Source organism: Bos mutus, chromosome 17 (assembly GCF_027580195.1).
Source record: "Bos mutus isolate GX-2022 chromosome 17, NWIPB_WYAK_1.1, whole genome shotgun sequence".
Taxonomy (NCBI): domain Eukaryota; kingdom Metazoa; phylum Chordata; class Mammalia; order Artiodactyla; family Bovidae; genus Bos; species Bos mutus.
The window spans coordinates 270,923-297,052 of NC_091633.1; the positions used below are offsets into that span (position 1 = coordinate 270,923).

General features: G+C 56.7%; 2 protein-coding genes across 4 annotated transcripts in view; both read left to right on the plus strand.

Moving 5' to 3' along the window:
• The first annotated feature begins 1,603 nt into the window (after positions 1–1,603).
• GNB1L (G protein subunit beta 1 like) overlaps positions 1,604–26,130 on the plus strand; it is a 33,911-nt gene continuing 9,384 nt past the window's right edge. The window contains exons 1-4 of one of the 3 annotated variants that reach the window (XM_070385668.1): positions 4,898–5,095; positions 5,814–5,988; positions 25,126–25,243; positions 25,639–25,764. In XM_070385668.1, coding sequence (XP_070241769.1) covers positions 25,134–25,243; positions 25,639–25,764 — 236 coding nt within the window. In that variant the 5' untranslated portion in view covers positions 4,898–5,095; positions 5,814–5,988; positions 25,126–25,133. Of the gene's footprint in view, positions 1,762–4,897; positions 5,096–5,813; positions 5,989–25,125; positions 25,244–25,638; positions 25,765–26,130 lie in introns of those variants that run through there. The other 2 variants (XM_070385667.1, XM_070385666.1) reach the window with 2 other exon arrangements.
• Positions 3,191–3,943, plus strand: RTL10 (retrotransposon Gag like 10). The gene is given in 4 exon segments (XM_070386700.1): positions 3,191–3,446; positions 3,449–3,585; positions 3,588–3,775; positions 3,777–3,943. Coding segments are annotated over 4 exon segments (741 nt in total). The 3' UTR covers positions 3,937–3,943.

Consider the following 26,130-nt stretch of genomic DNA (forward strand, 5'->3'; position numbering starts at 1 on the left):
GCAATTCTAGTCCTTGGCATACACCCAAAAGAACTGAGAACAGGGACTCAAACAGATATTTGTATACCCACATTCACAACAGAATCAATCGCAACAGCCAAAAGACGGGAGGAACACGAGTGTCTACCAACAGATGAACGGATAAACAAAATGTTGTATACAGTACAAAGGAATACTATCCAGCCCTAAAAAGGAACAAAAATTCTGATAGGTGCACACCGTGGATGAACCTTTAGAACATTCTTCTAAGCGACATGACAAATATGTGACACCACTTACATTAGATACTTAGAAGAGGCAAACTAACAAAGTAGCACTGAGGTCCCCAGGGGCTTGGGAAAGGGGTGGTGGGGAGTGTTTGATGGGGATGAAAAAGTCCTGGAGATGATGGTGGTGAAGTTTGCCTAACAATATGAATGTACTTAATGCTACTGAATGCATACTTACAAATAGTTACGATAAATTTTAATTATTACATTTTACCACAATTAAAATACATATACATAGATGACCTGAACAATAACAACAAAAAAAGCGTTTTGGACCCAAGAATGTGTTTTCTGACGGCATGGCCCAGCTGGATGAGTGCCTTGCACAAAGCCAGCTGCCCACTCTCTCCACTGACCTCCCTGAGCTGCCTAACAGTCGGGAACTCCCCGTCTCCTCTGAAGCAGGAAGTTTAAATTATCAGGTCAATTAGGAAAGACACAACCGAAAAATACAACTTTCATTCACACTTCCAGGAGGCGTTTCCTGGCTGGGTGCCACCTCTATTATTTTTGGCGAGGCTGTTGAAAGGCCCATAGACCCTGAGAAGGTACAATGTAACCTTTGATTCCGTTTCAAGGATCAAAGCAAGTAAGCTTGGGTGCAAACGCAGATAACATTTCAGGGACGGTCTCATGAAAGGAGTCGCTAGACCAGGGCAGAGAGGGGGCTCGTTTGACACCACTCCCGGTGACCTCGGCCCTGGTAACCCGCCCGCATGGGGCGTCCCCGGGGAGTAGGCTCGGAGGGCGCCAGCGGCCCCCGCAGCTGCGCTCCCGGGGTCCGTGCCGGCTCCCCCCGGCTCGCCCACGGCGGACGGTCCTCGGACAGCCCCGCTCTGTCGCTCCGGGGCGCAGGTCCGCGCTCGGCCCTGGCCGGGCCTCCACGACGGGCACTCTGCAGACACGCCGTCCGGCGGGCGGGCGACGCAGCCCTTCTGTGCCAACCCTCCCGGTACCCCTCCTGGCGCTCGGCAGGAACTGAGGGCAAGGAACGCACCCTCAGCCCGCGGAGGCCGGAGGGCGCCGCGGTCTCTCAGCAGCGAGTCAGCCCTCAGCCCGGCGCCACGTCCACCGCCGGACGCAGCCCCGGCCGCGCCTGCGCAAGCGCCCCCAGCGCGAAGCGCTCCGGGGGGCCCACGGCACGGCGCGCTCCCATCAATCCCCGCGCCGCGCCGCCCGCGGGCGGGGCCGGAAGCGCCTGCGCGTTCGCAGCCCCCGAGCGCAGGGCGCAGGCGCGGGCCCCGCCGGGAGACCGGCGTGGGGCGTGGTCGCGCCCGGCGCGGGGCCGTAAGGGGCGGTCGCGCGCACGCAGGGCGGGGCCCACGTCGAGGCGGGGCCGGCAGCCTGGCCGCTCGGTCTGCGGTCCTCAGAGGGCCGGCGGGCTGGGTCTGCGCCCTTCCTTCTCTCCCGACCTCGGCCCGCGCCGCCGGTCCCGCCCGCTCCGTGCTTGCCGTCGAGGGAGCGGCACAGTCGTGGCGCCGCGCGGCCGCAGGTAGGTGGGCTTGGTGCGGCGGCGCGCGATCCGGGGGAGGGCCGGTCGGGCTGGGCACCCGGCTCCCTCAGGTAGCGCGGGCGGGTGGCACGGCCGCTGCCTCCCCTCTCGTCGTGGGGCCGGGGCCAGAGTGCTCCGTGGGCAGCGCGTTGTCAGCGGCCGGTGGGACTCTGGGTTGCTGGGCAGGGCCGTGCACGGCGTTCACCTGCCGCCTGCGTCCTCTGCCGCCCCAGAGTGTTAGTGTCAGGATGCGACGGGCTTTTGGGTGGAGTATCTCCCACCCCAACACGCACACAAGAGGAGTGGGTGCGGAGGGAGGTACCGGGGGCCACCCTGGGGTGCGGGGCGGAAGGACCTACAGGCCGTGCCCCCTGGAGGAGCTCCGGCAGACGGGGGGAGGGGGGGCAGGTGGATCCGCGGGGAGCCGCCCCGAAGGTGAGTGCAGGCCGGCGTCTGTGGGCGACAGGTGGAGGGGGCGGGTGTGGAGCCTTGTTGGCGAAACCGCCCCCAGAGGGGTGAAGTGGGGCGCGCTGTGCCGACCACGGGTGGACATCCTGTTGCAAGGAGACTGGGGAAGGGGTAGCCCTTAGGCAGGTTCCGTGCATCTGATGGGAACCGCCCCTTCTCTGCTCTGTGTGTCTTTGGCCCACTTAAGCAGGTGGCCCTTTGCGTGGTGACCTTGGAGTGGCGAGAGTAGACACAGCAAGCGGAATTAAAGCTGTCGGCCGGGAGGGGCTGGATGCCGGGCTGTTGACAGGGAGGGGGATGCAGGGAGGAGGCCTTTGGAGTGGGGGTGGCTGCCCTGTGAGTAGGGACAGGGGTCTGGATGGGGGTGTGGGTGGGCTGAAGGGCAGACGGGTAACAGCTGCCGTGCTCTGGGGGTCTCATGATCCTGAGCGCCTGACAGTGCAGGGTGGGGGTGAAGGGCATCCGTCCATGGGACTCTGACTCGTCGTGGGTGATGGGGGGTGATGTGTGCTGGAGTAGGCCAGGGGAGTCTCAGGCCAGGGTCGGTGGTACCTTCACTGAGTGGTTGGCACGTGGCTGCAGACGAGCGACTTCACTCAGCACCGCGCCTCAGACATAGCAAGAGGACCAGCCTCGTCAGGGTCAGTGTTGGCCATGCATAGAGGCCCCGGGGCCTTGCTGTTGTCAGCCTCCTCCTGAAATTCCCTAACAGCCATCCAGGCTGTCCCAGGAAGCCCGGGGGACCTGACTTGGGCCCTCCTTCTCTTGGGTGGACCTGGCTGCCATCACACCCTGTCCTTGAAGGGGCCAGGCGGCATTTGCCTGCCTTCTTGGCCTCCCCAGTGGGTCTCCAGGCCCCTTGCTCGGAGAGGTCCAGTGGGGCCCAGGGTCGGCCGCCCAGGGGCGATGGTGGGGCCTCTTTCCCACTTCTCCTGCCTTGTTTTTGGACAGATTGTCTCGGATGGTGGCCTGCGGCTTTCGGTCCCATTGGCTCTCCTGGGCTCTCCTGAGGCGGCTGCAGTCAGCTGCCCGCTCAGCACTTACCTGGAGCGCCCCTCTTCAGCTGCCTCTGCCCGTGTGTCTGTTGCTTCTGCCCACCCTCCGGGCCCCTCTCCTCGCGTCCTCTCTGGTTGGCACGGCAGCTCCCGTCCACTCCCAGCTGCCTCGTCGCTGGTGGCAGGGCCCTCACTGTGCTGTCTGGGTGGCGGCCAGCTGCGCCACGCACACCCCTGGCAGCAGATGCACGGGGCCTCTCCTGGGTCATGGACGCCCCCAACAGAGGATTCCTGGATTGAGCGGTCCAATGTGGGGACCCCACGCGTGTACACGACTGTGGAGCAGACGAGCTCGGCGGGTGGTGCTGTGTCGCAGAGAGGGCCGCCCCTGCACGCTCGGCTCGGCCCCAGGCGCCTTCGACTGCACTGCTGGACCGATTCCTGGTGCAGCAGGACAGTTGCCTGACCTCCCACTTCGAACACCGCCGGGACAACCTCAGGCACCTGGCGAACCTAGCCTGGGCATGGGCAGCCCCGTGCCTCGACGGGGACTGGGGACGACCATGGGCTTTATCCCCAGGATCTTGAGGATGTTATTCAAGCTCCAGACGGCCCTGCCGAGTGCCGCGCTGCAGTGCCCTGGGCCCTGCCTCCAGCCTCGAGCCAGCCACCGGTGGCCCCACAGTGGCCTGTGGTGAGAGTGCTCACTTAGGTTCTCAGAGGCCCGGCTCGCAACACGGGCGCTCCGCCCAGGCCTGGCCCCACTGCTCTGGGCCTCTGCTGTTTCTAGTTCAACTCCACATCCAGAAACACTCGCTGTGAGCAGCTGCTGGCCACAGAGGGCAGCCCAGGCCCATAGGGCCTCCTGCCTTGTCCAGCTCTGCACACAGTCCTGGTCCTATGGGGCCAGCCGCCCCCCAGCCAGGGCAGGCGCCCCCAAAGCTTCCCCTGCACGTACAGGATCAGCTGAGCCCCTGCCCAGAGACCAGGTTCCTCTCACCCAGGGTGTCCAGGAGTTACCGTCAGGTTCCCCCCAGGGGGCGGTGGACACCACCAAGACCCTAGGAGAGCCACCATTCCATCCGCGCCCCCATCTGCGGCTCCCATCTGAGCACGGGCTGCGCAGGTGTGGCGGTGGCCCCGGCAAAGCGGCCTGCGCGCCCTGTCTTGGTGAGGTGGCCCTGCTGGACGTCCGGTGTGGTTCCAGATGGTGCCTGGGCACTGCGCCCGCTGCTGGGCGGAGGGTGCGTGTGTTCAGGGTGTCTGGGCGCAGACAGCTCCCCGCGGCGTAGTGGTCTCTGCCCTGTGCCCCTTATCCTCTGAGGCCCCGGGGGCCCCTGGACCTGGCAGGGGCACTGCTGGCGGGCGGACCGAGGTCCCTGGATCATCCCTGTCGGACATCCATGTGGCCTGGTCCCCGCCCCTTCAGTGCTGGGTGCCCCAGCCTGCGTGCCAGCCCTTTTGACTCCTGTGTGGCGTCTGCTCTCACCACTGCCCCAGGCTTTGCCCGGGTGCGTCCGTCCTCGGGGCAGGAAGTTAAGAAGGCCGCCTGGAGGAAGTGGCTGTTCTCAGTCTTGGGTAGGAGTGGGAGGGCCTTGGTGGAGAAGGGTGCCCCTGGGGCTCACAGCCGCCCGCCCGCCAGGTGGACCCCTTCCAGGTCCGGTCTCCTCTGGGCCCTGCTGCCCTCCGCAGCTGTCCCGCCCACTGCACCTCTGCCTCAGCCCACACGCCTGTGCTGTGACGGCCATGTCCCCAGCAGACGGCGAGCCCCGCGGCGGGGCCTCCAGCAGTCAGCCTGGTGTCCCCGGGCGGGGCTGTTACACGTGCATGGGATCTGTGGCCAAGTGTGAGAATGGTCACCGGCATTGCAGGTGAGGCTCCTGCCTGGGCCGTGGGGGGTGCGAGGTCTGGCTGAAGGAGTTGGGGCTGAAGCGGGGGGCGCGGAGGTTCAGGGGAGCAATGTGGCCCCGAGGACCGGCTTCCAGGCCGCCGGCGAGGGCAGGAGTGGGCTGCAGACTGGGTGTGAGGCTCAGGGCCAGCCGCAGTGACCAAGGCCCGCTCTGCTCGGGGCCGGGGCGGGGTCCTGGTAACGGGCGCTGAGGCACCTCGGGTAGGTCAGTACAGACGAGTGGATGGGCCGGCTCCCGTGGGCGGCTGGGCCAGCGCTTCAGGGCCCTGTGGGTCTTAGAGTTCTGGAGAAGACCGAAAAAGGATCAGTCGAAACCTAAGCGCAGGTGAGAAGTCGTTCTAGGAAAAACGAATAACCAGCTGGTTAAACGTTTTAAGTAAAATAGACACTGGCGTCATCTCACCCTCTACCGTGACGGAAAAGCCTCTGGGTGCATGTGTGTTATCTCACGGCACAGACACCGCGTGAGCAGAACAGCTTCGAGTCTGGAAGCCAGGAGGCTGCTGTTCGGTCCCTCAGTCGTGTCCGACTCTTGTGACCCTCTGGACTGCGCCCCCCCAGGCTCCTCTGTCCGTGGGATTTCCCGGGCAGCGGTACTGGAGTGGGTTGCCACTTCCACCGTTCCCTGCTCCAGGGGACCTTCCTGATGCGGGGTTGAACCCGTGTCCCCTGCATTGCAGGCGGATTCTTAACCACCGAGCCCCCTGGGAAGCCTGGCAGGAGGAGGCTGCTACAGCAAAGCAAGCATGCAGACGGGAAGTGAGTGTCGTCTTGTCTCGTCTCTGATTGGATGGAGGAGTCTGGACGTGTCCACCTGGTCACACCGCGACCTCTGGTCCTCCTCCGTCTAGCCTGGTCAGTCGTGGCCTGGCCTGCTGTGGGTTGGGAGGGCGGCAGGCCGCTGACCTGGCCTTTCCGATGGGTGTGGGCTTGGTGGCGCGGCTGGCCTGTCGACACCTGACGTGGATTGCGTGGTCTCGCGTCCCGGCCACCTCTGGGTGCCGGTGTGAGTGTCCCTCCGACATCGCCCCGCTTGCCGAGCTGCTCAGCCCCGGGCAGCAGTGTTGGGATGCCACCCTGTGCCCCCAGTTTGAACTCTCCTCCTTCACGTGACTCAGGTCGCCTGGCCTGCAAGGCACCCTCGCCAGCCCCTTCCCACCCTTCCGGTCCAGTCTCTGAGTCACGGGCCCGCCTCTCCCTGGCCACCTGTGCGTCTGAGCAGCGCTGGCCCGGCCAGCGGCTGGGGTGAGCCCATGCGGGAGCAGCCTGCTTGGGCTGCCTGCTGGCCGCCAAGGGGCCCCAAGTGGGCGCGCCCTTTACCCCCGCAGGTATGGGCCCTTCCAAGTTCCCTGCAGCTTCCTGGTGCCAGCCCGTGGGTGTCGGCTGCATCCCAGGCCCTGTGGAGCACCGTTGGGCAGCGTGGTCAGCCCTCAGCTGCCGTGCCCTGGGGGGCAGACCTCCTGGTGGGAGTGGGCCCACGTCCTGGGCAACAAGGGGCTTTTCCACGCCCGCACCAGGGACGCACAGGCCGGGGTCCCACCTGCCTTCCGGTGCCAGCAGCTGGCCGAGCACGCTCACATGGCCTGCCTTCCTGTCGCGTCCAGCTCCTGGGGCAGCGGCCCCTCACTCTGGCATTTCCTCCTGGCCTGTCCCGCCGTCCCAAGGGGTCTGATGGGCGGCTGCGCGCCCACGGCTGCCGGTTGGCCCTCGCGGCTCATGTGGGTGAGGCCACACCATGGAGGCACTCGGGGAGTGGGCCGTGCTGAGGCGGGCCGCTGGGCCGTCGGGCTGCTCCTGACCGCCCTCCCCACACACAGCCATGCCGGGCTGGGAGGCAGGGGTGGTGGGTCGGGGACGGGGTGCAGGTTGGGGCTCCTGGGTGCCTGGTTCCTGCCTCCCGGGCCCTGAAGCCACCTGGGGCACTGGCCTGGCCCCCACCCCCTTGCAGCCCTGAGCTGCCTGCCCGAGCCCCTCCCGGGCCTACGTCTTTGAAGCCACGGATACTGACAGAGGATCCAGTGAATCCAAGGTCGCCCGGCAGGCGCTGACAGACGGCTAGCCACGATACTATTTCTGATTTAATAACCAAATGGGGGCCGGCCCTTGGTAATAATTAGGGCTAATTACTGAGGAGGTGTTGACAGACTGGCTGAGAGGAAACAAACTACCTTTATCCCGGAGCTTAGAGTCGGGTTTCGCAGCGCTATCTGCCCTCCGAAAGGAGACGCTTCAATCACTCACCGAGGCTTCAAAGGTGCAGGGGCCCGGCGGGGAGGGTTGTGACGCGAGCCTTTGACTCCGCAGCCAGCCGCCCGTCCCAGAGGCGCTCCTTTGTGCAGTTGGGGTCCCAGGCAGACGCGCAGTTGCACTGGACCAAGGGTTCCCCGCAGCGTCGTGGGCAGGACTGGCCTCCCTGGTGGCTCGGGGCGGGGCCGCCCCCACCAGTGAGCCAGCGCTGTGGACAGGACGCTGACCCATGGGCCTCGGCGACAGGAGCGCATGGCGTGTTGCAGGCTTCCACAGACCTCCCCACAGCTCCGAACTGGGGGGTGGCGGGCAGAACCCGCATCCAGCCAGGACGGGTGTGACGCTGCTTCCAGGAGCCAGTCCTGGGTTTAGGCCTTGCCGTGGTCCAGGCTGATCAGGACAGTAAGGATGACGGCCTGTTCAGGTGTGGCCCGGGAGGCCGGGAGGGACGGGTCTCGATTCCTCCTGCCTGCAGGACCACAGGGCATTCCTCAGGGCATGCCTGCCAGCAGGACCACGTCACATGAGGGAGGCCTCTTGCTTCCCGACTCCCCTCTGTTCCAGGAGGAGCCGCGAGCGTGCAGATGAAGGTTCCCAGTCACCTGGTTAGCTGAGTGTGGACACCTCCTGTGGGGGCCGATACTGATGGATCTGTCTCAGTTCAGTTCAGTCGCTCAGTCGTGTCTCACGGCGACACCATGGACTGCAGCACGCCAGGCCTCTCTGTCCATCACCAACTCCCAGAGTCCACCCAAACCCATGTCCATTGAGTCGGTGATGCCATCCAGCCTGTCATCCCCTTCTCCTCCCGCCCTCAATGTTTCCCAGCATCAGGGTCTTTCCAGTGAGTCAGCTCTTCGCATGAGGTGGCCAAAGTATTGGAGTTTCAGCTTCAGCATCAGTCCTTCCCATGAACATTCAGGACTGATCTCCTTTAGGATGGACTGGTTGGATCTCCTTGCAGTCCAAGGGACTCTCAAGAGTCTCCTCCAGCACCACAGTTCAAAAGCGTCAGTTCTTCGGCGCTCCTCTTTCTTTATGGTCCAACTCTCACATCCATACACGATAACCGGAAAAACCATAGCCTTGATGAGACGGACCTTTGTTGGCAAAGTAATGTCTCTGCTTTTTAATATGCTGCCTGGGTTGGTCATAACTTTCCTTCCAAGAAGTAAGTGTCTTTTAATTTCATGGCTGCAGTCACCATCTGCAGTGATTTTGGAGCCCAAAAAAATAAAGTCTGACACTGTTTCCATTGTTTCTCCATCTATTTGCCATGAAGTGATGGGCCCAGATGCCATGATCTTACTTTTCTGAATGTTGAGCTTTAAGCCAACTTTTTTGTTCTCTTTCACTTTCATCAAGAGGCTTTTTAGTTCCTCTTCACTTTCTGCCATAACGGTGGTGTCATCTGCATATCTGAGGTTATTGATATTTCTCCCAGCAATCTTGATTCCAGCTTGTGTTTCTTCCAGTCCAGCATTTCTCATGATGTACTCTGCATAGAAGTTAAATAAGCAGGGTGACAATATACAGCCTTGACGTACTCCTTTTCCTATTTGGGACCAGTCTGTTGTTCCATGTCCAGTTCTAACTGTTGCTTCCTGACCTGCATACAGATTTCTCAAGAGGCAAATCAGGTGATCTGGTATTCCCATCTCTTTCAGAATTTTCCATAGTTTATTGTGATCCACACAGTCAAATGTTTTGGCATAGTCTATAAAGCAGAAATAGATGCTTTTCTGAAACTTTCTTGCTTTTCTGATAATCCAGCGGATGTTGGAATTTGGTCTCTGGTTCCTCTGCCTTTTCTAAAACCAGCTTGAACATCTGGAAGTTCATGGTTCACGTATTGCTGAAGCCTGGCTTGGAGAATTTTGAGCATTACTTTACTAGCATGTGGGATGAATGCAATTGTGCGGTAGTTTGAGCATTCTTTGGCATTGCCTTTCTTTGTGATTGGAATGAAAACTGACCTTTTCCAGTCCTGTGGCTACTGCTGAGTTTTCCAAATTTGCTGGCATATTGAGTGCAGCACTTTCATAGCATCATCTTTTAGGATTTGAAATAGCTCAACTGGAATTCCATCACCTCCACTAGCTTTGTTCTTAGTGATACTTTCCAAGGCCCACTTGACTCCACATTGCAGGATGTCTGGCTCTAGGTGAGTGATCACACCATCATGATTATCTAGGTGGTGAAGATCTTTTTTGTACAGTTCTTCTGTGTATTCTTGCCCTCTCTCTTAACATCTTATGCTTCTGTTAGGTCCATACCATTTCTGTCCTTTATTGAGCCCATCTTCGCAGGAAATGTTCCCTTGGTATCTTTAATTTTCTTGAAGAGATCTCTAGTCGTTCCCACGCTATTGTTTTTCTCTGTTTTTTTGCATTGATCACTGAGGTAGGCTTTCTTATCTCTCCTTGCTATTTTTTGGAACTCCGCATTCAGATGCTTATATCTTTCCTTTTTTCCTTTCCTTTTCACTTCTCTTCTTTTCACAGCTATTTGTAAGGCCGCCCCAGACAACCATTTTGCTTTTTTGCATTTCTTTTCCATGGGGATGGTCTTGATCCCTGTCTCCTGTACAATGTCACGAACCTCCGTCCATAGTTCATCAGGCACTCTGTCTATCAGATCTGGTCCCTTAAATCTATTCCTCACTTGCACTGTATAATCGTAAGGGATCTGATTTAGGTTATACTGAGTGGTCTACTGGTTTTCCCCACATGCTTCAATTTCAGTCTGAATTTGGCAATAAGGAGTTCATGATCTGAGCCACAGTCAGCTCCCGGTCTTGTTTTTGCTGACTGTATAGGGCATCTCCATCTTTGGCTGCAAAGAATATAATCAATCTGATTTTGGTGTTGGCCATCGGGTGATGTCCATATGTAGAGTCTTCTCTTGTGTTGTTGGAAGAGGGTGTTTGCTATGACCAATGCATTTTCTTGGCAAAACTGTTAGCGTTTGCCCTGCTTCATCCTGTATTCCAAGGCCAAATTTGCCTTTTACTCCAGGTGTTTCTTGACTTCCTACTTTTGCATTCCAGTCCCCTATAATGAAAAGGACATCTTTTTTGGGTGTTTGTTCTAGAAGGTCTTGTAGGTCTTCATAGAACTGTTCAACTTTAGCTTCTTCAGCGTCACTGGTCGGGGCATAGACTTAGATTACCATGATGTTGAATGGTTTGTCTTAGAAACAAACAGAGATCATTCTGTCGTTTTTGAGATTGCATCCAAGTACTGGATTTCGGACTCTCTTGTTGACCATGATGACTACTCCATTTCTTCTGAGGGATTCTTGCCCACAGTAGTTATAATGGTCACCTGAGTTAAATTTACCCATTCCAGTCCATTTTAGGATCTAAGTCTGTTAGGGGCAAAAATAGGGTGGGAAATCACTTTAAATAGGAAAAGCACTTAAAACTGGCAGTGAGTCTGTTTAAAGTCCCTTAACTGGAATGAGAAATTGGATCTAAAACCAGAAAATGTAGATAGGAAGCTGGGTTTTCATAATATCTTGGTGGTAAGTCACTCGAGAAGCAGTAGCCCCCAAATATTCCCCAAGCCACATTTGGAGATTGGCCTCCTTGAGGATGGCAGGAGGGTGCTCGCCCCCAAGTTGGCGCGGTCATCCCGTGCGGAATGAGCGATCTCACACACTGTGACCCCCCCCAGACCCGGGCTTATTCCAGTTTCCTTCGTTTTCCCTCCAGTCCTTCCCCAGGGTCCCAGCTGGGACGTGGCCCTCAGTTGTCACATCCGTGGGGGCTCCTGTGGGCTGTGGCGCCCGAGACAGTTCTAAGCGAGTGCCCTCAGCTGGGACTTGCCACCTATGTTCCTCAGGACGGGCCTGGGGTTTCGGTTTCAGGGAGCAGGACCTCCCACATAAAGGGCCATTGCACGCGCCGTACCCAGAGAACGTCTGTCCACACGGGCCCCGTCTCCCAGAGGAAGGTGGCCTCCGGGGTGGGGTTCAGCCCGCCTCCTCGCAGGTCTCTGCCTGGCCCATATGCTGGCCCATATCTTCAGCTGTTTTTTCATCACTGTGGCCTCAGGTTGATCCTTACGACACATGCTTATAGGGAGTTCCAGCATGCAGGCAGAAACCCCCTCAGGGGCCCCTCCCCTCTGTGCACCCTGGATCCTGACCCCTGAGCCCTGGCACCTGCCATTTCCAGCATGCCCAGTGAACCAGGCCGTGCAGAATGTAGGCTAGTCCTTGCTCCCGTCCTCCATGGTCGCGTCCACAGCGTTGCGTTCCTCAGTACTGGGTTCCTGCACTGTTGCTCGAGGGTGAGTGGTCATTTGGTCATTTTGCATTTGAGAGATGATGTGAACAGAGCAGACCCCTCAGGCACGGTTTCGTTTCTGCAGAGCCGGTGTCCCGTGGTCACAGCGCTGGCGGTGCAACTCTGCTGCTCTGGCCGTGGACCTCCCAGCAGGCTGTGGGCTCGCGTGAGGCTCCGTCCTCTCGGCGGCTCTGCCAGCCTCACCTGAGCTGTGGTGCTTTTGTTTGCATTTCCCCGAGGCTAAGGGCGCTGAGCTGTGTGTTCACCGTCTGCACACCTTACAGGTGAAGTGTCTGCTCACATCGTTGGTTTAGGTACTGTTGAGTGTTTTTAAATAACACTGACGTACACTCAAGCACACACACGTGAAGTAGATAACTGGATACGTTCCGGCACCTGTGTAAGCACTGCCGCACCTGAGGCACACACGCCCGAGACACACGCACGTCGTCCTGGGGAGCGCCCAGGGCCGCCTCCCGACCTCACCCGCCTCCCGCTCCCCACCAGCCTCCCCAGGGGCCCTCAGCTGCTTCCTGTGACCGCTGGGCGGCTTGCCCTTCTACAGTCTCATCTAAACGGCGCCACGGTGTCCGCTCTCCTCCACAGGCTGCTTTTTCCAGCGAGTTTGAGGCTGACCTGCGGGGAGCCTGGTCAGCACTGCTTTGCTGGGGTGTGGGGCCCATCACCGTGTGTTCGGCCTCCGTGGCTGTGAGGACCATCCCTAGTGGGGGCCTTTTCTAGAGACAGCCAAACTGCGTTCCAGTGACTGAGCCAGTGCACCCCTGGGAGAGCTCCCCGCGGCCACATGGGTCCCAGCGGCCGCGGCGAGCCTGCCTTTAACACTGGCCGCTCCGTGAGCCTGCAGGACATGTGGCTGTGTCTGTCACTAGATTTCCCTGACGCACAGGGCCGGTGAGTATGTTCTCGTGTCCTGACTTGCCACTTCATATCTTCTTTTTCTAAGACACACACACATTTATCTGGATTTACTAGCGGGTGCGCCAGCTCTTAGCTGCAGCCTGCGTGGCCTCATCCCCTGACCAGGGATCAGACCTGGGCCCCTGCACTGGGACTGCAACATCTCAGCCACGGGACCGCTGGGGATCAGACCCGGGCCCCTGCACTGGGACTGCGACGTCTCAGCCACGGGACCGCCAGGGAAGCCCTAGGAACCTGTCTGCTGGCAACTTCCCTGTGTTCCTTTCAAGAGTGTTTACCTTCACCTCCCGGAGCACAAGCACAGAGGCCGCCAGAACCCTCATCTGATGTTCCCAACTTCAGAACCGTCAAGGCTGGCATCTGTGAATTGTCTTTTCCTGTGAGAACTGATCTCATTTCCTGGTTCTGTGTGTGTGAGTAACTTCATGTTGTAGCCTGGACGGACTGTGATCTTGGGTCCCCTGGAGAACGTTGAGTGTCGTCGTCAGCAGGCTGTCACCCCGTCAGGTGGCCTCCCCGTCGTGGGACCACAGTTTTTCGCTCACATGTCCGTCTCCAAAGTTTCCAGTGCTCTGCTTTGGGCCCGCGCACCAGCCACTCAGGTCAGCCTGAGCCCTGGGCAGTGTTCGGTGGTCCCAGCTCAGGTGTTGACGCTGGTGCTGCTGTGGGTCCGCCCCACCCCACACAGCTCAGAGGTGAGCACAGGCTTTCCGGGGTTCATTCCATGACCGCCTGTCTGTAGCCCTCTGCTCTCTGCCGTCTGTCACACAGGATCCAGTGGGGCCCTTTCTGTGCGGTCCCTCTGGCCATGAAGTTGGGGTGGCCCTCAGAGCCACTTCTCCTGCACAGCTCCATGTCTGGGGCCACGCCTGGGGCAGGGCCTAGAGAGGAGAGAAGCAGACACCATCGGGGAGTCAGACCCGGACTCTTCAGAATCCGGGGTCATGGTGGATGTTTGACGCTCTCTCTGTGCCGTGTATTACGTTTTTAGCTCAGTCCAGGACTCAGACTTTTCCCTGCACTGAAGTTAGTTCCTCTCCAAGTCTTAGCCACCCGGCCTGCAGCCCCTGCAGCCCAACCCAGCCTGAAGGCAGTGCCCCAGGACGCAAACACAGAAGCAGGAAGCTTGTCCCCACTCAGCTCAGCTCTCCAAGTTCCTGCCTGCCTCCAAAGTCTGTCTGCCGTCCTTCACTTCTTGGAGCTTCAGTTCAGTTTAGTTCAGTCACTGAGTTGTGTCCGACTCTTTGCGACCCATGAATCGCAGCACGCCAGGCCTCCTGTCCATCACCAACTCCCAGAGTTCACTCAGACTCAGGTCCATCAAGTCAGTGATGCCATCCAGTCATCTCATCCTCTGTCGTCCCCTTCTCCTCCTGCCCCAATCCCTCCCAGCATCAGAGTCTTTTCCAATGAGTCAACTCTTCACATGAGGTGGCCAAAGTACTGGAGTTTCAGCTTTAGCATCATTCCTTCCAAAGAACACCCAGGGCTGATCTCCTTTAGAATGGACTGGTTGGATGTCCTTGCAGTCCAAGGGACTCTCAAGAGTCTTCTCCAACACCACAGTTCAAAAGCATCAATTCCTCGGCACTTATCTTTCTTCACAGTCCAACTCTCACATCCATACGTGACCACTGGAAAAACCATAGCCTTGACTAGACGGACCTTTGTTGGCAAAAGTAATGTCTCTGCTTTTCAATATGCTATCTAGGTTGGTCATAACTTTTCTTCCAAGGAGTAAGCGTCTTTTAATTTCATGGCTGCAGTCACTATCTGCAGTGATTTTGGAGCCCAAAAAATAAAGTCTGACACTGTTTTCACTGTTTCCCATCTATTTCCCATGAAGTGATGGGACTGGATGCCATGATCTTTGTTTTCTGAATGTTGAGCTTTAAGCCAACTTTTCACTCTCCACTCTCACTTCATCAAGAGGCTTTTGAGTTCTCTTCACTTTCTGCCATAAGGGTGGTGTCATCTGCATATCTGAGGTTATTGATATTTCTCCCAGCAATCTTGATTCCAACTTGTGCTTCTTCCAGCCCAGCGTTTTCGTGATGTACTCTGCATAGAAGTTAAATAAGCAGGGTGACAATATACAGCCTTGACATACTCCTTTTCCTATTTGGAACCAGTCTGTTGTTCCATGTCCAGTTCTAACTGTTGCTTCCCTGACCTGCATACAGATGTCTCAAGAGGCAGGTCAGGTGGTCTGGTATTCCCATCTCTTTAAGAATTTTCCACAGTTTATTGTGATCCACACAGTCAAATGCTTTGGCATAGTCTATAAAGCAGAAATAGATGCTTTTCTGGAACTTTCTTGCTTTTTTTGATAATCCAGCGGATGTTGGAATTTGGTCTCTGGTTCCTCTGCCTTTTCTAAAACCAGCTTGAACATCTGGAAGTTCATGGTTCACGTATTGCTGAAGCCTGGCTTGGAGAATTTTGAGCATTACTTTACTAGCATGTGGGATGAATGCAATTGTGCGGTAGTTTGAGCATTCTTTGGCATTGCCTTTCTTTGTGATTGGAATGAAAACTGACCTTTTCCAGTCCTGTGGCTACTGCTGAGTTTTCCAAATTTGCTGGCATATTGAGTGCAGCACTTTCACAGCATCATCTTTTAGGATTTGAAATAGCTCAACTGGAATTCCATCACCTCCACTAGCTTTGTTCTTAGTGATACTTTCCAGGCCCACTTGACTTCACATTGCAGGATGTCTGGCTCTAGGTGAGTGATCACACCATCATGATTATCTAGGTGGTGAAGATCTTTTTTGTACAGTTCTTCTGTGTATTCTTGCCCTCTCTCTTAACATCTTATGCTTCTGTTAGGTCCATACCATTTCTGTCCTTTATTGAGCCCATCTTTGAAATGTTCCCTTGGTATCTTTAATTTTCTTGAAGAGATCTCTAGTCGTTCCCACGCTATTGTTTTTCTCTGTTTTTGCATTGATCACTGAGGTAGGCTTTCTTATCTCTCCTTGCTATTTTTTGGAACTCTGCATTCAGATGCTTATATCTTTCCCTTTTTTCCTTTCCTTTTCACTTCTCTTCTTTTCACAGCTATTTGTGGCCGCCCCAGACAACCATTTTGCTTTTTGCATTTCTTTTCCATGGGGATGGTCTTGATCCCTGTCTCCTGTACAATGTCACGAACCTCCGTCCATAGTTCATCAGGCACTCTGTCTATCAGATCTGGTCCCTTAAATCTATTCCTCACTTGCACTGTATAATCGTAAGGGATCTGATTTAGGTTATACTGAGTGGTCTACTGGTTTTCCCCACATGCTTCAATTTCAGTCTGAATTTGGCAATAAGGAGTTCATGATCTGAGCCACAGTCAGCTCCGGTCTTGTTTTTGCTGACTGTATGGGCATCTCCATCTTTGGCTGCAAAGAATATAATCAATCTGATTTTGGTGTTGGCCATCGGGTGATGTCCATATGTAGAGTCTTCTCTTGTGTTGTTGGAAGAGGGTGTTTGCTATGACCAATGCATTTTCTTGGCAAAACTGTTAGCGTTTGCCCTGCTTCATCCTGTATTCCAAGGCCAAATTTGCCTTTTACTCCAGGTGTTTCTTGACTTCCTACTTTTGCATTCCAGTCCCCTATAATGAAAAGGACATCTTTTTTGGGTGTTTGTTCTAGAAGGTCTTGTAGGTCTTCATAGAACTGTTCAACTTTAGCTTCTTCAGCGTCACTGGTCGGGGCATAGACTTAGATTACCATGATGTTGAATGGTTTGTCTTAGAAACAAACAGAGATCATTCTGTCGTTTTTGAGATTGCATCCAAGTACTGGATTTCGGACTCTCTTGTTGACCATGATGACTACTCCATTTCTTCTGAGGGATTCTTGCCCACAGTAGTTATAATGGTCACCTGAGTTAAATTTACCCATTCCAGTCCATTTTAGGATCTAAGTCTGTTAGGGCAAAAATAGGGTGGGAAATCACTTTAAATAGGAAAAGCACTTAAAAACTGGCAGTGAGTCTGTTTAAAGTCCCCTTAACTGGAATGAGAAATTGGATCTAAAACCAGAAAATGTAGATAGGAAGCTGGGTTTTCATAATATCTTGGTGGTAAGTCACTCGAGAAGCAGTAGCCCCCAAATATTCCCCAAGCCACATTTGGAGATTGGCCTCCTTGAGGATGGCAGGAGGGTGCTCGCCCCCAAGTTGGCGCGGTCATCCCGTGCGGAATGAGCGATCTCACACACTGTGACCCCCCCCAGACCCGGGCTTATTCCAGTTTCCTTCGTTTTCCCTCCAGTCCTTCCCCAGGGTCCCAGCTGGGACGTGGCCCTCAGTTGTCACATCCGTGGGGGCTCCTGTGGGCTGTGGCGCCCGAGACAGTTCTAAGCGAGTGCCCTCAGCTGGGACTTGCCACCTATGTTCCTCAGGACGGGCCTGGGGTTTCGGTTTCAGGGAGCAGGACCTCCCACATAAAGGGCCATTGCACGCGCCGTACCCAGAGAACGTCTGTCCACACGGGCCCCGTCTCCCAGAGGAAGGTGGCCTCCGGGGTGGGGTTCAGCCCGCCTCCTCGCAGGTCTCTGCCTGGCCCATATGCTGGCCCATATCTTCAGCTGTTTTTTCATCACTGTGGCCTCAGGTTGATCCTTACGACACATGCTTATAGGGAGTTCCAGCATGCAGGCAGAAACCCCCTCAGGGGCCCCTCCCCTCTGTGCACCCTGGATCCTGACCCCTGAGCCCTGGCACCTGCCATTTCCAGCATGCCCAGTGAACCAGGCCGTGCAGAATGTAGGCTAGTCCTTGCTCCCGTCCTCCATGGTCGCGTCCACAGCGTTGCGTTCCTCAGTACTGGGTTCCTGCACTGTTGCTCGAGGGTGAGTGGTCATTTGGTCATTTTGCATTTGAGAGATGATGTGAACAGAGCAGACCCCTCAGGCACGGTTTCGTTTCTGCAGAGCCGGTGTCCCGTGGTCACAGCGCTGGCGGTGCAACTCTGCTGCTCTGGCCGTGGACCTCCCAGCAGGCTGTGGGCTCGCGTGAGGCTCCGTCCTCTCGGCGGCTCTGCCAGCCTCACCTGAGCTGTGGTGCTTTTGTTTGCATTTCCCCGAGGCTAAGGGCGCTGAGCTGTGTGTTCACCGTCTGCACACCTTACAGGTGAAGTGTCTGCTCACATCGTTGGTTTAGGTACTGTTGAGTGTTTTTAAATAACACTGACGTACACTCAAGCACACACACGTGAAGTAGATAACTGGATACGTTCCGGCACCTGTGTAAGCACTGCCGCACCTGAGGCACACACGCCCGGAGACACACGCACGTCGTCCTGGGGGAGCGCCCAGGGCCGCCTCCCGACCTCACCCGGCCTCCCGCTCCCCCACCAGCCCTCCCCAGGGGCCCTCAGCTGCTTCCTGTGACCGCTGGGCGGCTTGCCCCTTCTACAGTCTCATCTAAACGGCGTCACGGTGTCCGCTCTCCTCCACAGGCTGCTTTTCCGCGAGTTTGAGGCTGACCTGCGGGGAGCCTGGTCAGCACTGCTTTGCTGGGGTGTGGGGCCCATCACCGTGTGTTCGGCCTCCGTGGCTGTGAGGACCATCCCTAGTGGGGGGCCTTTTTCTAGAGACAGCCAAACTGCGTTCCGAAGTGACTGAGCCAGTGCACCCCTGGGAGAGCTCCCCCGCGTCACATGGGTCCCAGCGGCCGGCGGCGTAGCCCGTCTTTAACACTGGCCGCTCCGTGAGCCTGCAGGACATGTGGCTGTGTCTGTCACTAGATTTCCCTGACGCACAGGGCCGGTGAGTATGTTCTCGTGTCCTGACTTGCCACTTCATATCTTCTTTTTCTAAGACACACACACATTTATCTGGATTTACTAGCGGGTGCGCCAGCTCTTAGCTGCAGCCTGCGTGGCCTCATCCCCTGACCAGGGATCAGACCTGGGCCCCTGCACTGGGACTGCAACATCTCAGCCACGGGACCGCTGGGGATCAGACCCGGGCCCCTGCACTGGGACTGCGACGTCTCAGCCACGGGACCGCCAGGGAAGCCCTAGGAACCTGTCTGCTGGCAACTTCCCTGTGTTCCTTTCAAGAGTGTTTACCTTCACCTCCCGGAGCACAAGCACAGAGGCCGCTCAGAACCCTCATCTGATGTTCCCAACTTCAGAACCGTCAAGGCTGGCATCTGTGAATTGTCTTTTCCTGTGAGAACTGATCTCATTTCCTGGTTCTGTGTGTGGAGTAACTTCATGTTGTAGCCTGGACGGACTGTGATCTTGGGTCCCCTGGAGAACGTTGAGTGTCGTGTCAGCAGGCTGTCACCCCGTCAGGTGGCCTCCCCCCGTCGTGGACCACAGTTTTTCGCTCACATGTCCGTCTCCAAAGTTTCCAGTGCTCTGCTTTGGGCCCGCGCACCAGCCACTCAGGTCAGCCTGAGCCCTGGGCAGTGTTCGGTGGTCCCAGCTCAGGTGTTGACGCTGGTGCTGCTGTGGGTCCGCCCCACCCCACACAGCTCAGAGGTGAGCACAGGCTTTCCGGGGTTCATTCCATGACCGCCTGTCTGTAGCCCTCTGCTCTCTGCCGTCTGTCACACAGGATCCAGTGGGGCCCTTTCTGTGCGGTCCCTCTGGCCATGAAGTTGGGGTGGCCCTCAGAGCCACTTCTCCTGCACAGCTCCATGTCTGGGGCCACGCCTGGGGCAGGGCCTAGAGAGGAGAGAAGCAGACACCATCGGGGAGTCAGACCCGGACTCTTCAGAATCCGGGGTCATGGTGGATGTTTGACGCTCTCTCTGTGCCGTGTATTACGTTTTTAGCTCAGTCCAGGACTCAGACTTTTCCCTGCACTGAAGTTAGTTCCTCTCCAAGTCTTAGCCACCCCGGCCTCGCAGCCCTGCAGCCCAACCCAGCCTGAAGGCAGTGCCCCAGGACGCAAACACAGAAGCAGGAAGCTTGTCCCCACTCAGCTCAGCTCTCCAAGTTCCTGCCTGCCTCCAAAGTCTGTCTGCCGTCCTTCACTTCTTGGAGCTTCAGTTCAGTTTAGTTCAGTCACTGAGTTGTGTCCGACTCTTTGCGACCCCATGAATCGCAGCACGCCAGGCCTCCCTGTCCATCACCAACTCCCAGAGTTCACTCAGACTCAGGTCCATCAAGTCAGTGATGCCATCCAGTCATCTCATCCTCTGTCGTCCCCTTCTCCTCCTGCCCCCAATCCCTCCCAGCATCAGAGTCTTTTCCAATGAGTCAACTCTTCACATGAGGTGGCCAAAGTACTGGAGTTTCAGCTTTAGCATCATTCCTTCCAAAGAACACCCAGGGCTGATCTCCTTTAGAATGGACTGGTTGGATGTCCTTGCAGTCCAAGGGACTCTCAAGAGTCTTCTCCAACACCACAGTTCAAAAGCATCAATTCCTCGGCACTTATCTTTCTTCACAGTCCAACTCTCACATCCATACGTGACCACTGGAAAAACCATAGCCTTGACTAGACGGACCTTTGTTGGCAAAGTAATGTCTCTGCTTTTCAATATGCTATCTAGGTTGGTCATAACTTTTCTTCCAAGGAGTAAGCGTCTTTTAATTTCATGGCTGCAGTCACTATCTGCAGTGATTTTGGAGCCCAAAAAAATAAAGTCTGACACTGTTTTCACTGTTTCCCCATCTATTTCCCATGAAGTGATGGGACTGGATGCCATGATCTTTGTTTTCTGAATGTTGAGCTTTAAGCCAACTTTTTCACTCTCCACTCTCACTTTCATCAAGAGGCTTTTGAGTTCTCTTCACTTTCTGCCATAAGGGTGGTGTCATCTGCATATCTGAGGTTATTGATATTTCTCCCAGCAATCTTGATTCCAACTTGTGCTTCTTCCAGCCCAGCGTTTCTCGTGATGTACTCTGCATAGAAGTTAAATAAGCAGGGTGACAATATACAGCCTTGACATACTCCTTTTCCTATTTGGAACCAGTCTGTTGTTCCATGTCCAGTTCTAACTGTTGCTTCCTGACCTGCATACAGATGTCTCAAGAGGCAGGTCAGGTGGTCTGGTATTCCCATCTCTTTAAGAATTTTCCACAGTTTATTGTGATCCACACAGTCAAATGCTTTGGCATAGTCAATAAAGCAGAAATAGATGTTTTTCTGGAACTCTCTTGCTTTTTTGGTGATCCAGTGGATGTTGGCAATTTGATCTCTGGTCCCTCTGCCTTTTCTAAAACCAGCTTGAACATCAGGAAGTTCACGGTTCACGTATTGCTGAAGCCTGGCTTGGAGAATTTTGAGCATTACTTTACTAGTGTGTGAGATGAGTGCAATTGTGTGGTAGTTTGAGCATTCTTTGGCATTGCCTTTCTTTGGGATTGGAATAAAAACTGACCTTTTCCAGTCCTTTGGCCACTGCTGAGTTTTCCAAATTTGCTGGCATATTGAGTGCAGCACTTTCACAGCATCATCTTTCAGGATTTGAAATAGCTCAACTGGAATTCCATCACCTCCACTAGCTTTGTTCGTAGTGATGCTTTCTAAGGCCCACTTGACTTCACATTCCAGGATGTCTGGCTCTAGGTCAGTGATCACACCATTGTGATTATCTGGGTCGTGAAGATCTTTTTTGTACAGTTCTTCTGTGTATTCTTGCCACCTCTTCTTAATATCTTCTGCTTCTGTTAGGTCCATACCATTTCTGTCCTTTATCGAGCCCATCTTTGCATGAAATGTTCCCTTGGTATCTCTAACTTTCTTGAAGAGGTCTCTAGTCTTTCCCATTCTGTTGTTTTCCTCTATTTCTTTGCATTGATTGCTGAGGAAGGCTTTCTTATCTCTTCTTGCTATTCTTTGGAACTCTGCATTCAGATGCTTATATCTTTCCTTTTCTCCTTTGCTTTTTGCTTCTCTTCTTTTCACTGGAGAAGGAAATGGCCACCCACTCCAGTATTCTTGCCTGGAGAATACTATAGACGGAGGACCTTGGTGGTCTACAGTCCACAGGTCGCAAAGAGTCAGACACGACTGAGCGACTTCACTTTCACTTTCTCTTTTTTTCACAGCTATATGTAAGGCCTCCCCAGACAACCATTTTGCTTTTTTGCGTTTCTTTTCCATGGGGATGGTCTTGATCCCTGTCTCCTGTACAGTGTCACAAACCTCAGTCCATAGTTCATCAGGCACTCTATCTGTCAGATCTAGTCCCTTAAATCTATTTCTCACTTCCACTGTATAATCATAAGGGATTTGATTTAGGTCATACCTGAATGGTCTAGTGGTTTTTCCCTACTTTCTTCAATTTAAGTCTGAATTTGGCAATAAGGAGTTCATGATCTGAGCCACAGTCAGCTCCTGGTCTTGTTTTTGTTGACTGTATGGAGCTTCTCCATCTTTGGCTGTAAAGAATATAATCAGTCTGATTTCGGTGTTGACCATCTGGTGATGTCCATGTATAGAGTCTTCTCTTGTGTTGTTGGAAGAGGGTGTTTGCTATGACCAGTGCATTTTCTTGGCAAAACTGTTAGCGTTTGCCCTGCTTCATCCTGTATTCCAAGGCCAAATTTGCCTTTTACTCCAGGTGTTTCTTGACTTCCTACTTTTGCATTCCAGTCCCCTATAATGAAAAGGACATCTTTTTTGGGTGTTAGTTCTAAAAGGTCTTGTAGGTCTTCATAGAATTGTTCAACTTTAGCTTCTTCAGCGTTACTGGTTGGGGCAGAGACTTGGATTACTGTGATATTGAATGGTTTGCCTTGGAAACGAACAGAGGTTGACCCCACATCCGAGGTCAGGGGCAGCAGCCAAGAGGAGCTACCCCACGCCCGAGGGCCAGGGGCAGCGGCCGGGAGGAGCAAACTCACCTCCAAGGAGCGGTGGCTGCGCGGGCCCAGGAGGGCCTCGAGGAGCTACTCCAGGTCCCACGCTCTGGGAGCTTATGGTGATCGCTAATGATGTTTTGCCTGGAGGTTTTCTTTGCAGTTGGCCAAAGAGAGAGGCGACAGTCAGCATTGAGCCCACTCCATCCGGCCAGAACCAGAGCCACTGGGGCGGCGTTAGTCCCAGGCGGGAGCGCCTCTCCTCACCTTCAAGGCCATTCCCCTGTCTCCGTGCGTGCATTGTCTGTTACTGTCTTTTGCCCAGTTTTCTATCTGGCATTTAGCTCTACCTTCGTTTTGAAGACTTCCACGTGTTTTAAAGATACTTTAGGTTTTTAGCTCTTTTGATGTGCAACAGTTAAACGATTCATGGTTAAGTCTTTTATCTTCTTAGTTGGGACTGTAGTGGAGTTTTCTCTGATGGCATGCTGTTTGTGTCCAAGGAGCCTGTTGAGTTCTCGCTGCTGGTTTTCTTTGCTGCTACCGTGCTGAAGTTGCCTTTGAATGTTTGAGTCTGCTTTATCCCTTTTTATCTTGGGCTCTCGATGTGAACCAGGACCTCACCGAGGCCACGTGTCCGTGTGCTCAGGGCCTCACCGAGGCTTCGTGTCCGTGTGCTCAGGACCTCACCGAGGCCACGTGTCCGTGTGCTCAGGGCCTCACCGAGGCTGCGTGTCCGTGTGCTCAGGACCTCACCGAGGCCGCGTGTCCGTGTGCTCAGGACCCTGAATTCAGAAGGGCTGCCCTGCTGTTCCCTCGACCTTGACCTTTACCCTGAGTCTGAGCCGAATGTCCTCTCTGGGTGCCTGTGGGTGCTTCAGGAGGTTCCTACAGGCCTGGGTGGACGGACAGGCCTGTCCTCCCGTGTCCCCCGGGAGGTGGTGGACGGGGAGCCTGTCCTCGTCCCCCATGATGGACGGAGCGTCTCCGCTGCAGCCCCAGCGCGCCCCCTGCCCCCAGCAGCCTCTCCCTGGCCGGGTCTCTCCGGATCTGAGTGGGCCGCGTTCCGTGTAGCTCAGGCCGTCTCGGGCCTCAGAGCCGCTCAGTGTTGTTGTCCGCCCCAGCCCTGCGCTCTGCTCGGTCCCTCCACACCTGTGGCCCCTGCAGGGCCCCTGCGGGGCCAGCCTCCTCGTCTGCTCGTGCTGTTGACGGGGCCCACCCAGGGCGCTCCGTGTGAACCGCCAAGGCCTCGTCTCGGGTCCTCGTGAATGACGCTCAGGCTGCGGTTTGGGCCCGAGGTGGCTGAGGGCTGCGGGGCAACGTCAGGCAGCCGTGGGCGCAGCTCCAGCTCTGGCTCAGCCTGATGGTCCCGCCTGCGCAGGGGCTGCTCCTGTGCAGTGACCTGCCCCCAAGCACCCTGGGCCCTGTCCTCCGCGGCCAGGGGTCAGCCGCAGGCTCCTGCCCCACACTGTGCCCACACGGGGCGGGGCTGGGGGGCCTGCAGAAGGCCAGGACCCCTGCACAGCATCACCCCCACGGCCTCCTCGTCCGGGGGCCTCCGGGGGCATGTGTCACAGTGGAGGAAGAGCCGTCAGATTCTCCCTTTTTAATTTTTGAAGGAATGTGTCTCGCAGACCCAGGCCTGTGCTCTGTGGATTAGCTGTCGGACTCCTCTGCCCGCCGAGGGGGATAGTGACAAGCCAGGGGTGAGGCGGCCAGGCGGCTGGGTGCTCACAGCTCTGGGCGGCCCCCTGCCAGGAGATGGGATGATGTGATTATTCTCAATTAGATTAATAAAGAATAATTAGGCGTCATAAATCAAGTCATCACGGGGTATTGTCATGGGAAAAATATGTAGCTAGAATTAATTAGTTTTTAAATAAAGCGTTTACTTTAATTGCCTGAAACGATGGAGCCCTTAATTGCTGAGGCTTCGTCTTGGCCTGAGCGTCCGGCTGTTGTAACAGCAATGTGACGGGTTTGTTCCCCGCGTCCTTCCGTTGGGAAACGGGGTGGGGGTGGGGCCTGATTCATCTGCTGGAGCCAGCCCCGTGCAGGTCCTGGAAACTCCCGTCAGGCCGCGGCGATGGCAAGTGCGGACTGGGCCTCTGCTGGCGCTGCGTGTATGCGTGTGCCCGGGGGCCTGCATCGTGGGAGCCCTCAGCCCCGGCCCCGTGGCACTCTGATGGCTGTGTGCAGACTTCGGGGGACTGTCCTGGGGCCCAGCAGGACGGCCCCTCGGCCGCCCCAGGCTCTGCTCCCTGCTGTGCCCTCAACCTGGCTCAGGACCTGCGGCCAGACAGGTGGCCGTGGCCATGGCCACCAGCAGGACTGGGGCAGGGTGGTTGCAGGGGCTTGGAGGGGCCCTGGCAGCTCCTCCTTTGGGGGACCCGCAGGCCTTGCTCACGAGACACGTGCTCTGTGAGAGCGGCCCTCCTGGGCAGTGGCAGGATACAGGGCCTGCGTCTTGTCTGCACACCATAGGGGCATGCAGGGTCCAGGCTGGACAAGGCCATTGGCTGGCCCGTTGCTTGAGCATGGGGGCCGGGGGGCCGAGCCCGCAGCCCTGTGAGGAACGGACCTGCACGCCTCTGACTGCAGAGGGGAGGGCTGGGCAGGAAGGGCCCCTGGGGGCGCAGAGGGCAGGGCGGGGGCTCCAGGCGAGGGGGGGCCTGCTGTCTGGGGGACCCAGGGGCGCCCGTGCCGTCCTGAGGAGCCCACGGTCTTTCACGCCCCCTTCCGTCCGCAGGCGAGCACATGGCAGCCCCCGTGCCCAACCCCCAGTTCGTCCTACGCGGTGCCCGCTCGGCTGTGCACGCGCTGCACTTCTGCCACGGAGCCCAGGGACACCCGCTGCTCCTCTCGGGGTGAGTGCCCCGCCCCGGCAGCCAGGAGCAGGTTGGGGAAGGGCCCACGCTGTCGCCCCCTCGACCGCCCTGCCTGGAAGTGGAGCGCGTCTCCTGGGCGCGTGTGGCCAGCCGTCCCCTGAGAGTTACTGGCTGGAGCTCCTGCTCACCAGCCAAGTGGTGTCCCCCCAGCCCCCACCCCACACCCAGGCCTGACTGCAACCCATCCAAACCCCCAGGCCTGAATCCAGCCCACCCCCCAACCCCCAGGCCTGACTGCAGGCCGCACCCTGACTCTTAGCCTGACTCCAGCCCCCCAACCCCCCCAAGTCTGACTCCAGCCCACCCTGACTCTCAGCCTGACTGCATCCCACCCCCCACCCCCAAGGCCGTCCCTGACCACGCTGTCTGAACAGGTCGCTGCGTGGGCTGGTGCACGTCTGGAGCCTGCAGACGCGGAGGCCACTCGCCGCCCTGGATGGCCACGGGGGCCAGTGTGTGACCTGGCTGCACACACTGCCCCAGGGACCCCAGCTGCTCAGGTGGGCCGCGGCGGTGCTGACCGGGGTGGGGGGAGGCTGCAGTGGACCTGGCCTGTGCATCCCAGGAGGGGCTGGGGGCTGGCAGCAGGGCAGGGGCCCGTGGAGGTGATGGGACGCGCCCAGGCTGGGCAGTCGGCCAGGAGGCGGCCATTGAGCGCTGGGGGGTGTGGGGCACTCTGGGGGCCTCCGCCTTCCCCTGGAGAGAGGCACGGTGCGGGTGGGGCAGGGCCAGGATGGGGGCCCCACTGCCAGAGTGACTGCTGTCTGGGGGCTCTCTGCTTGTGTTCAGGGGTCACAGCCCCAGATAGCTGAGACATCAGAGGGCTTTTCAGGGCACCCTCTGCCCTGGAACTCCCGGACAGGGCA